The 15004-nt window shown below is 42.9% G+C and overlaps 1 protein-coding gene across 1 annotated transcript in view; it reads left to right on the top strand.

Annotated features, from left to right (window-relative positions):
- Dnah9 (dynein axonemal heavy chain 9) overlaps positions 1-15004 on the top strand; it is a 349307-nt gene that overhangs the window by 19304 nt on the left and 314999 nt on the right. The window contains exons 5-6 of the mRNA XM_036196748.1: positions 6471-6682; positions 8538-8771. Coding sequence (XP_036052641.1) covers positions 6471-6682; positions 8538-8771 — 446 coding nt within the window. The remainder of the gene's footprint in view (positions 1-6470; positions 6683-8537; positions 8772-15004) is intronic.

Below are 15004 nucleotides of genomic sequence, written 5' to 3'. Positions count from 1 at the left end.
CACAATGAAACCACATTCCCGACTAGAGATGTTTGAAGGTAGATTGTTGGAAAAGAAAGCACAGCCCTGTGCTACACTGGAGCCACTGAGGACTGGCTCTCCCCTATCTGCATCTTTCTTAATCCCCTACCCCTACTCCCCAAGAAGCATTCAGACAAGGTAAGCCAGTAGCTTGAAACTGGACATAGTGGATATATTGTGAATATTTATGCCAGAGATTAGCAAATGGACCCATAAATGTATTTTCTCTTAGAGTTTGTTGTTAAAGGTTTACCAGCAAATGACTGCACATGTCTGTCAGTCTTCAATATCTGACTATTCAATCAATGCAGATTAAAGTTGAAATAAATAAATACAGTATAGCAACATAAAACTATACACATTCTAAAACAGGCAAGTGGAAGGATGGCTCAGTGGTAAAGTGACTTTCTCTGCAAGCATGAGGACCCGAGTCAAACCCTGGCATCCACGTCAATACTGGCCATGGGTGTGAGTACCTATGAGCCCAACATTGTGGGGTAGAAGATGGCAGAGCCCAAGAGCTTTTTGGTCAGCCATCCTAGTTGAAAGGAAAACTTGCAGTCCAGTGAGATACCTTGTCTCATTCATACAGGAATACATCTGAGATCCACCTCTGGTCTCATTCACATGCATTGTGCCTGTACAATACACACACACACACACACACACACACACACACACACACACACATACAAATGTGAGCACACATGCACATGCATACACACACACATATATGCACTAAAAACTATGGAATATCAGATTTTAAGCTACAGTAATAACCATAGCATAGTCCTGGCATAAAAACAGACATGTAGAACAGAACAGAACAGAAAACACAAACATGAACACACATACTTACAGTCATTACATATTGACAAAGGTGCCCAAAATATACTTTGGAGGAAAGAAAGCATCATTAACAAGTGATGCTGTGAAAACTGGATGCCCATATGAATGTAGACTCATACCTATTACTCTGCACAAATATCAACTGCAAATGGATCAAAGACCTCAATATGAAACCTGAAACATTGAAGCTGCTAGAAGACATAGAAGGTACTCTATAGGATGTAGGTGCAGGAAAGACTTTCTGAACAGGACTCCATTCACACAAAAATTAAAGTGACAGTTTAACAAATAGGGCCTCTTCAAACTTTTGCACAGCAAAGGAAACAATCAGATGAAAAGACAGCCCCACAGAGTGAGAGAATCTTTGTCAACTATACATCTAATAGAGGATTAATTTCCAGATATATGAAGAACTAAAAAAAAACCAAAAAAAACCAAAACAAAACAAACAAAAAAACTCTAGAATGCAAACAATCCCATTAAAACTGAGCTCCAGATATGAACAGAAACTTCTCAAAAGAAAATGGCTAAGAAATATCTTTAAAGGTGTTCAACATCTTTAACAATTAGGGAAATGCAAAATAAAACTACTTTGAAATTCCATCTCACCCCAGAGTAGCAACAGTCAACAAAAGAACCAACAATAAATGCTGAAGAGGGTGTGGGGAAAGGAATACCCTATTGCAAACTGTTGCAACCACTCCAGAAATCAGTGTGGATAACTTTTTCAAAAGCTACAAGTAAATAGATTGTATGGCCCAGCTGTCCCATCCTTGGCAGATGCCCAAAGGATTTGACATCCTAGGGCACAGATAGGTGCCCTGTGCCTTGCTGCTCTATTCACAGGAGTTAGAAAATGGAAGCGATCTACATAGCCTCCAACTGCTGAAAATGTGGTCTATACACACTGTGGAATCCTATTTATCGGTAAAGAAAATTAGATTGCAAAATTTTCAGGTAATGGTTGGAACTGAAAAATATACTGAGGTGACCTGGACCCAGAAAGACAAACTCAGCATCTTCTCTCTAGTTCTGAGTCTTTAGATGTGAGCATATGACCTGATGTAACTGCAGAACCAAGGGAAGGAGAGATAAATAATATTAAAGATGTTTGAAGAAGTCACAGAGAAGCATTATTTTATGATACATATGTGAGAATTATACCACACAGGTTGATAATTTTCCCCACGAAAGCCATAACTATCTTACAGGCATAAGAAACCTCTCTTTGAGTTGTTGGTTGGGTTCAAGAGACTCCTCCCAAACAATATAGGCTATTATCATTGCCTTTGGTTGCCTCCCAAAACTTGAAGGTAAGACCTTATTGCTGAAGACACCGCACAGTCTGGATAGAGGAACTGAAGGAAGCCTCTTCCCTGAGGACTAGCCATATGTTAAGGTTCTGTGCAAGCTGCTGAGGGAAAAAAGCAATCAACAATAGTTCTATCCACCTGCAAAGCCTATCAGCCACAACAATGACTGGCCCAACAAGATGTCCCCAGTGTGGTGATATATTGTGTACCCCAATAATGCTTGTCTGGGGATCAGAGGACAAAGCTAGCCACTCTATTAAACATAGTCAGGCTGTGGTAGCATACACCTTTAATCCTAGCATTCAGGGGGCAGAGAAGGCCACACTGAGAAAAGAGCCAGGCATGGTGGCACATGCCTTTAATCCCAGCACTAGAAAGGTAGTAAGATGGCAGGGCACAGAAAGGTATATAAGGCATGAGTAAACAGGAAGTCTCTCTCTTGAGGCTGAGGATTTTGTAGAGGTAAGCTAGTGGCTGGCTGTTTTGCTTCTCTGATCTTTCAGCTTTCACCTCAATTATCTGGCTCTGGGTTTTTGTTTTTGTTTTTTTTTTATTTTTTATTATAAGACCTTTCAAGATTCGTGTTACACCCCAATGGGGCAACAATGGCACTTCCATCTTGAGGTAACTGGTAGCTATGTAAATGAATGTAAAGTCTGTCCAGTGGGTAAGGATTCATACCTGGCTCTGCAAATCTAGCCAACTACCCATGGCTAAGGAGGTCATAGACTCTAGAGGAGAGCCTACTACTGCCATGTCCCTAATATAATTTCTAACAGTATTCTAAATGCTTATCCTTCTACACACAGGTGAATGTAGCTCTCTCCCATCATCAAATAATTCAGCAAATGGGGACTATTACAGAGATTCTTAACTGGTCAAAATTCAGAGAAAAAAGTGACCATGGGATATTCAGCCCCAACTGGTACATATAATGATATAACCCCTAAAACTGGAAGGGGGGGTGCTGGAAAGCTTCTAAGAGCCACAGGACCCAGGTGCCTGCTGCTGCATAGTGCCTTCTAGATATGACAGGGAGCTTTCTATCCATGCCATCTCAACAATATGAGTACCTGAAGCAAGCCTGCATGGTGACACCAGGTGACATTCTAACATAGACAGGGAAATTTTTACAAAATTTTACAAGGTCCTACCCCTAGGTAAAGAGCTACAGGTAATCTGTGGCTGCTGAGAGAGGGCAAATAAGTCTCCAGGGATAAGGTCTGTGGTTGGTTATCTAATCCCAAGTGGTAAATGCTAACCACATCTACATAGGAGTAACACTAGATTGACTCAGTAGGTCATATATACCTAGAGAGTCATATATATACATACTCACATATATGTATACACATACATATATATTATATATGTGCATGTACCTATAATGAAGGAGAAAAGGTCACAAATCTGAGAAGGAGTGAGGGAGCATGGCAGGAGTTTGAAGGGGAGGAGGGATGGATAGAAGTAATATAAATATATAGTACTTACATATGAATTTCTCAAAAAATTTAAATAAAAATTCGAACATAATAGCTAAGTGTGAAGCTCATTGATAGAGTGAATGCTGGACATACATGAGGCCTTAGGTTCCATCCCCAGCACAATATACACAGAAAATGTAGTTTAGCAATTACTCAGCATTGTCCCTGTGTTAGATATAAGTGACAGGGAGGGGATTCAACCTACACAAGAGGATGTGTGCAGCTTATATGCCAACACCATGCCATTTCATGTAAGAATCTTCAGAATCCTTCTCTTTGGGGATCCCAATGGGCCCATCAACCAGTATCCTTCAGAAACTGAGGAATAGATAATCTTAACAACGAAACAAACAAAAAACACCAAGCACAATCCTAGCTCTATCTATCTTAATTTGTTTTTGTTTTGTTGCTGGTGTTTTTGTTTTCCAATCAAGGTAATTGCTTCCTAATTGATCTAGGGAGCAGTTTATGCTTTCTCAAATATTATGTTGTTAAAACAATCAAGTTTCTGTCCAGGTGTCCAGGTGTATGAGGAAAGATTTGAGTTTTGAAAGGGCCCTCAAACAGAGTGACATGAAGAGAAGACTCCTGTGCATACGCCTCAGCTTCGCCTCTGATATGCACGTTCTAAACTTCGTCTATCAACAGCACATGTGAAGGCAGGTCTTGTGCTCTTCCACATGGCTGCTGGATGTTAAGGTCCTCTGCCTCAACTCAGTGGTTCTAATACTCCCTGTCAGCCACCCACACAGAATTATAACTTTCATTGGAGTGCCAGGTCATTTGACTGGCTCACACAGTGGCTTCCAATACACTACTTGGGATATAAAGTACAAGCATCCATATCCATTTATCATGTGTCCCTTGGGCCTCAGGACAATTGATGCAGAGGTTTGGAATAAACAGGGGTACCACTCCTTTTGTTCAGGCAAAGAGGGCTGGTTGAGTCACACAGTGAGCCTAGGGAATTACTTAGGCCTGATGGGATGCTATATGTCTAGTGGTAGAAAAAAGTCCTGGTATATTGGAGGTGACAGCTAAATCAGGGATATTTTGAGTTTCCTTTCGAGTAGACTTGGAGCCTGATCTGTATAATATGACCTAAGACCACCTGTTCTCATAGACACCACCAGTTACTTGCCTAGGAGGGAAACATCTGCAGATACTCCCTTCAGTCCTGCATCCATTTCTTCTGGGCTGCTATGCACATGCCAGTGCTACCAACTTTACCCCATTTCCCCATCAGTTACCACAAGATGATTGCTGAAGGCTTCTCCCTTAGAGCTGTGCTCAAGGGAGTGGTAGGACGACAGCTCTTTGGCTTTGAAAAGAGTCTTGCCATCTCCAGTCCATGCTACTCCTCCATTCCCTGTGGTTTCTCTTTCATAAGCACTCATGAAAGTTTCTATTAAACACTCACCAGAGATGCTGCTGTTCATTAACTGTATGCTACAGTCCTGGCACTGCCCTGCTCTCTAGGAAGCTGCCGTTTATACTGCCTTCTGTTTTCATGACTCCTGAAATTACCATTCAGATCAGCCTAGTTTTGAGGCTTCTAGATGTTAGATGTGTTCAAAGTCATAGATTTGAGAGGCGTCTGGATCAGCGTTTGAAGGCAAAGTCTTTTGGGCTTGTCCCGTCATCTGTCTTCATGTCATCTTTGTGGTACCAGCATCAAAGCCATCAGCAAACACTTATCAGGGGAGGGGTTCTGCCAAAATAGAGCAGCAGACTGGGGCTGTGTGCTGTCTAGTCCTATGTCAACTTGACACAAGCTAGAGTCATCTGAGAAGAAAGACCCTCTGTTAAGAAAATGCCTCCATAAGGTCAGGCTGCAGGCAAGCCTGTAAGGCAATTTTTTAACTAGTGATTGATGTGGGAGGGCCCAGCCCATTGTGGGTGGGGCCACTCTTGGGATGGTGGTCCTGGGTTCTATAAGAAAGCAGGCTGAGCAGGCCATGAGGAGCAAGCCAGTAAGCACCACGCATCCATGACCTCTGCATCAGCTTCTGACTCCAGGTTCCTGCTCTGTTTGAGTTCCTGTCCTGACTTCCTGTGATGATGAACAGCGATGTGAAGGGTAAGCTGAATAAGCACCTTCCTCTTCAAGTTGCTTTGGTCATGGTGTTTCATCACAGCAATGGTAACCCTGACTAAGACAGGCTGGGAAAGCCAGGAAGAAATCTTGATACAGGACTGTTGTCAGCAAGATTTTCCTAGTCCATCATTCTTAAGAGTGCTCCGGGGGTTGGGGATTTAGCTCAGTGGTAGAGTGCTTGCCTAGCAAGCGCAAGGCCCTGGGTTCGGTCCTCAGCTCTAGAAATAAATGAATGAATGAATGAATGAATGAATGGATGGATGGATAAATAAATAAATAAATAAATAAATAAATAAATAAATGGATAAATAAATGAATGAATGAATAGATAAATAGATAGATAGATAGATAGATAGATAAATAAATAAATAAATAAATAAATAAATAAATAAATAAATAAATAAATGGATAAATAAATGAATGAATGAATAGATAAATAGATAGATAGATAGATAGATAGATAAATAAATAAATAAATAAATAAATAAATAAATAAATAAATAAATAAATAAAAAAAAGTGCTCCAAATTTCAGTCTTTCTTCAGAAGAGCCTGGACGTTTTCTGAAATAATCTTCTCCATCTTCTCAGGTCAGGAAGAAATTGCAGTCTTTGCTTTGCCAACCCTTCGCTCCCCATACACTGGGGCTCCATGAGTTAGGTGGTGCCCCTGCAGGGATAGCTGACCATCTCTTAATGCCTTCCAGCCCTGACAGAGGCCCAGGACATCCATGTGCACCTGTTACCGCTCCAGCGACACCTGGACATCCTAGAAAGTGTGGAGTTTCCCGAGGTGAAGGGCAGGCTGAGACCTCTGCTCCATGTGGTCTGTCTGATTTGGGCCACCTGCAGGTGGTACCGCTCCCCAGGGAGGCTCACAGTCCTGCTCCAGGAAATCTGCAACCTCCTCATTCAGCAGGTGAGCTGATCCATGCAGCCCCGCAACTTCTCCCTAGGGGCTGGTTGGCACAAAGAAAGGCACATGGAAGAGGAAAATGTGCTTTTTTTTTTCCCCTTAGGCACAGAAGTCATTGCAGCCCAAAGAATTCTCACATTTGAATTATATATTTTTTTTCTCAAGCCAGCAGTTCACAAAGAGGTTTTTGGTACTCCTGACAAACACTGGGGGAGGCCCAGTCTTTCCTTGCTTTCTGCCTGAGCCTTGAGTGAGGTAAAGGGCAGGATGGGCAAATGGTGACCTTGTTCACAATGAGTGTGAACCATTTGCATGAAGTCACCAGCAGAGCCTGGCAGTTCAGAATTGAGTCTCTGAAGCCAAGGGATTCCGCTCCTGCCTTAGCACCTGGGAGCTGTGTGTTCCAGGGTGAGCTGCTTGCCTGCTCTGTACCTCCTTGTCCTTTTACAACGCTGCAGCAAAAAGGGAACCATCTCATGGGGTGATGGAGAGATGTCACAATGCCAAGGATGTCTGTGCCCCCACACACTCAGAGCTTCTTAGCTGTGGCATTTTGAGATGCTGCTGTTTGGGTTGCTCAGATCAGTTTTCCACTTTATTTATTTATTTATTTATTTTTTCTGCTCATGGGTTTTTGTTCGTTTTTTTTTTTTTTTTTCTTTGTTTTTGTTTGGTGCTTGAATCCAAGGTCCTTCACATGTTTTCTAAGGGCACTCTAACAGCGAGTTACATATTTTTACATTTTGGGATAAGACCTCATTAAATTTCTCAGCCTAGCCTTCAACTTAAACTTGCACTCCTCCTGCCTTGCCTTCCCAAGCAAATGGGAGTCCAGCTGTGTGCTGGCTTTCCTAGCCCCTGTTAGGGATTTGTATAGTACTAGGGCAGTATGGATCTTAAAGAGTGTTTCTGTAAGTGGGACTACAAGCCTTGGTTTGGGTGACCTTCCCTCCACATTGACTTCTTTTTGGCACCTAAGGACAATCAACCCTAAGAAAACAGCAAGCAAGCTCACAGAATGGCTCATAGTAACTGGTACCCACTGAGCATGTTGAGGCTACAAAATGGTGTTCCATTTATAATTCCAGTCAGACATCAGATGAGGGGACAAAAGGGGCCTTAGGATTTACTCCTTATTTAACGATGTTGGTTAAGGTTCAGGATAGACTGCTTATCCAAGCACACCCACAGCAGCACCCACATCTGGGGTGTTTGTCTCACAGATCTGCATGTCACTATCACGATTGATGGGAATGTTGGAAGTATAAGGAGACCTAAGAAAATGGAGCATCAATAGAGAACACATATTATCTCCTGTGCTTTGAAAATCTGAGGCAAGGCTGGCTCCAGGCTGACTTGCATTGCGGTTTCAGATGGTGCATCGTGAACCCAGGACTCTCTGCTGCTCCCTGTGTTGGTGATGGGGACCATCCAGTAGCTTAGCTTCCCACTTCCAAGGTTTAAGTCTCTTGAAAACTAGATATGGCCCAAAGCATTCTTTCGATCAAAATATCTTGTTCCCAAGTCAATAAATCTCAGAAGAATATTTGGGAATTAACAACTGACAAGACCCAGCTGGTCCAGCCACGTCCCATAATGCCTTCTAGTCTCTGACTGGTCACATGTCCAACCACAACATGGTTTAACACACTGTGACTGAAGGACCATAGACCGTTGAGCTTAAACACTGTCCCCAAGATCACCTGGGGAACTGGAAAGTTGGTCAGAAGTTTTCTGTGTTGTACTTGTGAAAAGCATTACTTGGACAATTCCTTTGTTCTGAGACAGTGTTGGCACAGTCATGGGATATCCTGTACCTGCCACTGTGCTCACGGTTACTGATTTGTCTACATCCCAGGCCTCTAATTACCTCAGCCCAGAAGACCTCCTGAGGAGTGAGATAGAGGAAAGTCGGAAAAAACTGCAAGTGGTCTCAGACACCTTAAACTTCTTCAAATGCGCATTTCAGGACAGAAGGGAACATCTCCACACTTACTTCAACGAGGACTCAGAAGTCAGGGCATGGGATTTCCAGGCATCTTTGGTCTTTGTGCGACTGGATAGCTTTCTGGGCCGACTGTGTGTGGTAGAGGTGAGTACATTCATTCACCACAGACTCCAGTCCAACACAGGAGGAAGTACGAGACCTCAAATGCTACTGGGTGATCAGAAAGATTTATTTTGGCTCATGGTAACACAGAGTTTTAGTTTATCGTGGAGGTGAGGTCAGGGTGAGAACAGGCTCCATTTGTGGCAACAGGAACATGTGGCAGCAGATGGTCCAAGGATGAAACAGGAAGCAGAGAGCAAGGCTAGAGTTAGGGGCTAAGTTATTCTCTTTGTAGGCCTGCCCATAGTGATCTTATGTCTACTGGCTAGGCTCCACCTCCTAAACATTTCACAGCCTCCCTTAACAGCACCACCACCTGGGGGTCAAGCATCCAAACATGAGAGCCTGTGGGGTTACGCTTTAGACAATCACTCACTCATGCTTGGCTGTCAGGACCATTGAAAAGTTTCAGTACTTAGCTGTTATTTGGATTGACCACCAACCAGTGGTGTCTCTGTCAGCATTTGGGGACTTTGATCATAGGCATTTAGGGAGAAAGTCCCAGAAACCATTCTGCTATCTCAGCTTGTTTGCAAATAAACCTGGGCTGAAAAGTCCAGTGTGCAAAACTGGAAGAGAACAGGTCTACATACAGCTGCCCATTCTTACAGGCCAGTGGCTTTGAACTCCCTTCCACCCCTAGACTGCCCAGTGGCTCTAAATCCCTAATGCTGTGACTCCCTGGGCAAAAGAAACACAGCTTACTCAGAGTTGTCTTTCCTGCCAAATATTTAAAAACGAATGCAAATTTTAGCTTAAGAACTAGAAAGAAAAGACATGAGACTTTTCCTTTTGCTTTTAAATCTTAAACCTATGGGTAAGTTTTGATATTTTTTTATAAATACTTTTATCACTTTCCTTCTCTCCTTTCTACCTTCTAGCCATTCCCAGCCACCTTTTCTTGAACCCCTCCCATGTATCCCCCAACTCTCAAGTTGATAGCCTATTTTTTATTATTATTGTTACATGCATGTACACGAATGTATATATATAACCTGCTGAGTCTGTTTCTTGTTTGTGCGTATATGGCTTTAGGACTGGCCACTTTGCTTCGGACAACCAATAAGGAGGCTTATCCCTGGGAGATGTGAGTTCTCTTCCCAAAAGACATTGGTTGCTTATAAGTCTTTGTCTAGGTGTGGGACCCAATGAATTTTCCCTGCTTCCATGCTAACCTATTCATTGATATTACATTGTTCTGGTCCCTTTCATGCAGTCATTTCTAGGAGGGATATTTCATGGCAGACTTCTTGGTATTCTGGTTCTTACAATCTTTCCAGCCTCTGTTCTTACAACTTCTCTGAGCAGGGGCTATGATGATATAGATGTATCCATTTAGAACTAGGCTCCCTAAAAATTCATTGATCTCTGTATTGTGTCCATTTGTGGCTTTCTGTGATGTTCTCCATTTGCTGTAAAGAGAAGCTTCTTTGCTCAGGGCTGGTAACCACACTTATCCAGGAAAGGTGGCTCATGGAATCTGATGGAATTTTCATGGAAAGGATAAGGGTCACAATAAGAAGTACATATTAAGAGTAACATGAGGACTTCAGGGTCTAGTTCAACATTAGACCAATAGCCAAGGAACAGAGAAGGAATGAGACTTCTGTTCTAGCTATTAGCAGCAGAGATTTGGGGTGGAAAAAGATGTGTTGTGAAAATGCTATAAACAAACCTAACAAACCATTAGATGACAAAGATAAAACAATAATGGACTAAATCTGTTCATGTCAATTTTTTTAAAAAAAATGCATATTTAAAAAAATTCCTGAGGCACTGAGCTAAGTGCCGGGATCTAAAGATGAATAGAATGTAGTTTTGCCTAAATAACTTTCTGAGTATATAGTCATGGCATGGTAGAAGAGAGACAAATTAGCATAGATCATCCAGGGTAGAAAGACAGAGAATCAGTAAACTTTCCTAAGGTGAATTGAATGTCATAATAAAGCTACATTTGGGTTACTGGGTGCAAGAGAGAAGGGGGAGACCCTAACCCAGGAGAGCTTTGAAAAATAGCAAAGAGCACAAGAGGAAATCAATTTTGAACTGGAAAAAGAATTCAATGGGGAAAGACATAAAGGCAGAAAGATATATGAGAGAAAGCCAGAAGCTAGATTTTATGAAAGGCATACCTTAAACCCTTCATCAGAATCAGGGGAGTATTAATAATTGATATCTAGCATCACCCTAAATGCCCCATTTTCTCTTAACTGTTTCCAGCACAACTCTTGCTGCTCAGCCCCTGCCCCCTCCCCCTCCACTCATCAGTCCTCTCATCTCCCACACCAACTCCTCACTGTTTAGCCAAGGTGATAGACACCCTGGCCTCTGGGCTGACCATGGAGGAATAATTACCTCTGTAGCATTGCAACAGTCCTGTTTGCAGGCTCGCTAGCCTTGAAATAAGCCTCCAGGGACTGTGGAGGAGGGGTCTTCAGCCTGGTGTGCACATACTAATGGTATGGCTTTGCATATAGACAGCTATTCTAACATAAGGGCACCTAATCTGCAGGGAGTATCGGTAAATATTAGCCTAGCTGGCCACCACCTCCCCAGAGCCATTACCTCACTGTTGTCCCTTCTCAGCTTCTTTTTTTCTGAACCAAAGACCCAGCTGCATAACGAGCAGCTGCTCTAGCTGGACTGGAGGGAACTTGGATAGCCACTGCTCTCTGTCTCTGCTTCTGCCCCACAAAGTTGTGAGTCTTGTGTTACTCCTTTGCTCTTGGGCCCAGTTCCTCCGTTTCTTATTTTTCATCTCTCCAATATTGGCTCCCATTCATTCCCCTTGCCCTTTGCTGTCTCTGTCCTCCCCCATCTCTTCCCTCCTCAGCTCAGTGCAGCAGGACAAGGAACTATCGATTATCTTCTGGCATATTTCATGTAGTCCTGTAGTTAACATTCTGAGAATCACAGTGATCAATGCCTGTTTGGAATGGGATTCATCTGCTTCTCTCCAGCAAGAATTAGCATGAACTTAACCTTTTTCATCTTCTATTCTCATTCAATGCGTGATCACCATGATGCTGGCACCCTCAATTAATAAATAGAAGAAGTGACGTGAATGACATTGGTGCATTCAGCTCTCCTCTGCTCACGCTGAGGACCAGATTACGAGGGGCTGGTTTCTAACTGCCTCAGTTTTCCCAGCCTTCTTTCCTCTCTTCTGTAATGCTCTTCACCCATTTGCTCCCCGCCACACACCCTTTGGCAAAAGAATTTTGTTGTACAGTTCCATGCTTCCCCTCTGGGTGCTTGCTAAAAGAGGACAGGAGGCCGAGGTGGTGTGTAGTAAGGTGGTGTGTGCTGGTAAGTAGTGTGTGGTATGTGGAACAAACGCTTCTCAGGACAGCAGCAGGGTACCAATCTTCTTCCTCATGGTGAGCACCACGTGACCTACTCCTTGCTATGGAAACTGAGGACTACAAACACAGAGAAATGACACATTCAAGAACTTTTCTCTTGTTAGAGCATGTGTCGTTGCAGTCATTAGAAAAGCTAATCATCAATACCCATTAATACACAGTTCAATCTGACACGTCAATTAATTTGTCCATAGTCACCCAGCACAGAATGTTGATCTGGGATTTGTTCCCAAAAGCATGTATTCTTTTCATCCAACTTTGATATCCTCCATGGAGTTATAAACATCTCCTTCCCCTGCTGGCTTGGTCTCTCGGTCTCTTCTCTCTCTCTCTCTCTCTCTCTCTCTCTCTCTCTCTCTCTCTCTCTCTCTCTTTCTCTCACTCCCCCTTCCCTCCCCCCTACTCTCTCTTTCTTCCCTTCTCCTCCCTCCTCTTTCTTTCTTTTCCTCTCTCTCACCCTCTTTCCCTCCCTGCCTGTCTGTTGAGGGTCTCAACCTGGCTTTGCGGTTTTATTTCAATTCTTCCATATTATTTTCTATCTTTGCATACCCTGTTTTGAGGCATCTAGTTTCTAGGTCTTTGTAACTAAGTAGGTCACTTAAGTAAAGTTCTCGTTCCCATTCCGTGGAAGGCCTTTATTAGACTTTATGGCTTCACCTAAGGGAATCCCCAATATATATAAAATCTTTTGCAGTTCGAATGAGCAGTCAAGGAGCTGAAGAAAAGCAGTCTCCTTGTGCCTCTGAATTCCTTGACTCATCCTACTTCCCAGAGCCATATTGGAGCATAACATGCATGCACACAAACATGCACACACACAGTTTGCTTTTATGCCACAATATTGTAGAATCTGCACATTCTTGTTTATATTTCTGCTCGCAGCCTCTTCCCTGCAAACGATGGGGGGAGCAGCTTGGAGAGAGCCCTCATTTCTTTCATTATAAAATTGCTGTGATTCACTTGGAGACGAAATGATTTCCTGCTGGGGCTTTATGCAGAGTGATTAGCGGGGAGAGAGGTAATAAGCTGACCTGATACACCGCATTTCCTTGTGGTCCCTCTGCCATCTCCAGCCACTTTGTCCAGCCTCTTTTCATTCCTAGCCTAATTGGGCTGGCCTCCCTTTCAGCCCAGCTTGAACACATGGTCACGTGTGAGACCATTAGCTGCATAAGGTCGGTGGCAGTCGAAAGGTAAAGAAAACAGTCTTTTTTCAAATGACCTTTTGAGATTTTCATCTGTGAGTATCTGCTTTGTGCTATCCCTTAATGAATTCCGAAGACATTTCTTTTAAGATGGGCAGCCAGCATGACCTCTCCTTCCGGAATAGCATAACCGTTGGTGAAGCTTGCCATTACATCTGAGTTTGATTCTCCATCTCATGGGCCAGAGCACAAATTGGACCCTATCTCTCCACCTGCCACCACCATTAAATGTTGCATCGTTTTTCATAACAATAGTTTCCAATCAACCCAGTAAGTCTGCTGGGACCCCAGAGCGCTTTGTGATACCTGCTACAAAGGAGCTGCAGAGTGTCTCCTGGATAAGCCATTACTTATCCAGGACGTAATGATGTTAGGATGCTTATTATTAATTATAATGGTGACACTTTACTGATGTACTACATGGGTCCTTTCCAAAGAACCCCATGGTATGTTAAATATTACTGTCCCCAATCCTGAGGTATATTAAATATCACTGTTCCCATCTATAGGCTAGACAAATGAGCCTTACAATCTCAATGCTTTGCTCCAACCCATAAAGCCAGCGAAGAGCAGGACCAGGGTTATATGAACATAAGTGTCACAGCTCTTCAATGATATGCATCCTAGCTCCAAGGCTCATAGACATATCCTGTACACAGCATAATGCATATCATGGTTTTACTACCGGGATTAATAAACATTGACATTTAAAATATTTAACTCTTTTGGCTTAAATTTGACATTTATCTATCACTGAAGACTTTTAAATGGGCTATGAAAAGAGCCTACATCTACATTAAGAATTGATGATGGGTTGTGGTCAGTGTGCAAACCCTGTGTCTACCGCTCTAGAAATTATTTCTCCATTGTCTTCCCAGTGATAAAGAGCTCAGGACACCCACTCTGTTTAAACTACCTGAAAAGTAGATGATTTGTTTTATTTGATGGCGTCCCAGGGACTGCTCACTTTTTTTTTATAGATTAAAATGATTATGAATCAGCAGTTGACTGACTTCAACCCATATGGTGAGACCAGGTCGGCTCACTGAGGCACTTGTTTCTCCCCTCAAATTAGGACCCTAGAAGTGAGCACGGAGGTGTCCTGCCTTTCCTTTGGCCACCCAACTTGGCTCATTCTCACTAACTCCTCAGCAGTTGTGATTGCTCAGTATTCTGTCAGTTTGTCACTTCCTGCTGGATAGGCAGTAGCTAAGTCAAAGCAGAGAGGACGTGCCTCCATCCAACAAGTGCTGATTGAAATATGTGGAACCTCCTGGGAGAGATGGGTAGAAAAATGACATAATGCAACGTAATGTTAAATATCACCATGCCAGAGTAAGAGTCGAGAAGAAAGCTAAAACAGAAAGAGTGGTGCTGGGAGAGGACAGAGGAAGCCCTGTTGAGAGGAGTTGAACGAAAGCCCCCAAACCTTCAAATGAGCCCCAAATAAATGTGTCATCCACTCTACATTTGTTAAGTTAGATAAAACATTATAAAGCTAGACAGAACATTATAAATCTCTATCATTTCCTAATAAGATACCCCAGTGGGAGGTTACAGCTGGCTTTAGGGATCCAGCGTCCTCTTTGATGTCTGCAGTGGCAGCAGAGACCTATAGCCTGTTGTAACGTCTGTTGTTCCTGCC

This window comes from Onychomys torridus, chromosome 8 (genome assembly GCF_903995425.1).
Source record: "Onychomys torridus chromosome 8, mOncTor1.1, whole genome shotgun sequence".
Taxonomy (NCBI): Eukaryota; Metazoa; Chordata; class Mammalia; order Rodentia; family Cricetidae; genus Onychomys; species Onychomys torridus.
This window is presented reverse-complemented; position numbering and strand designations above follow the sequence as displayed.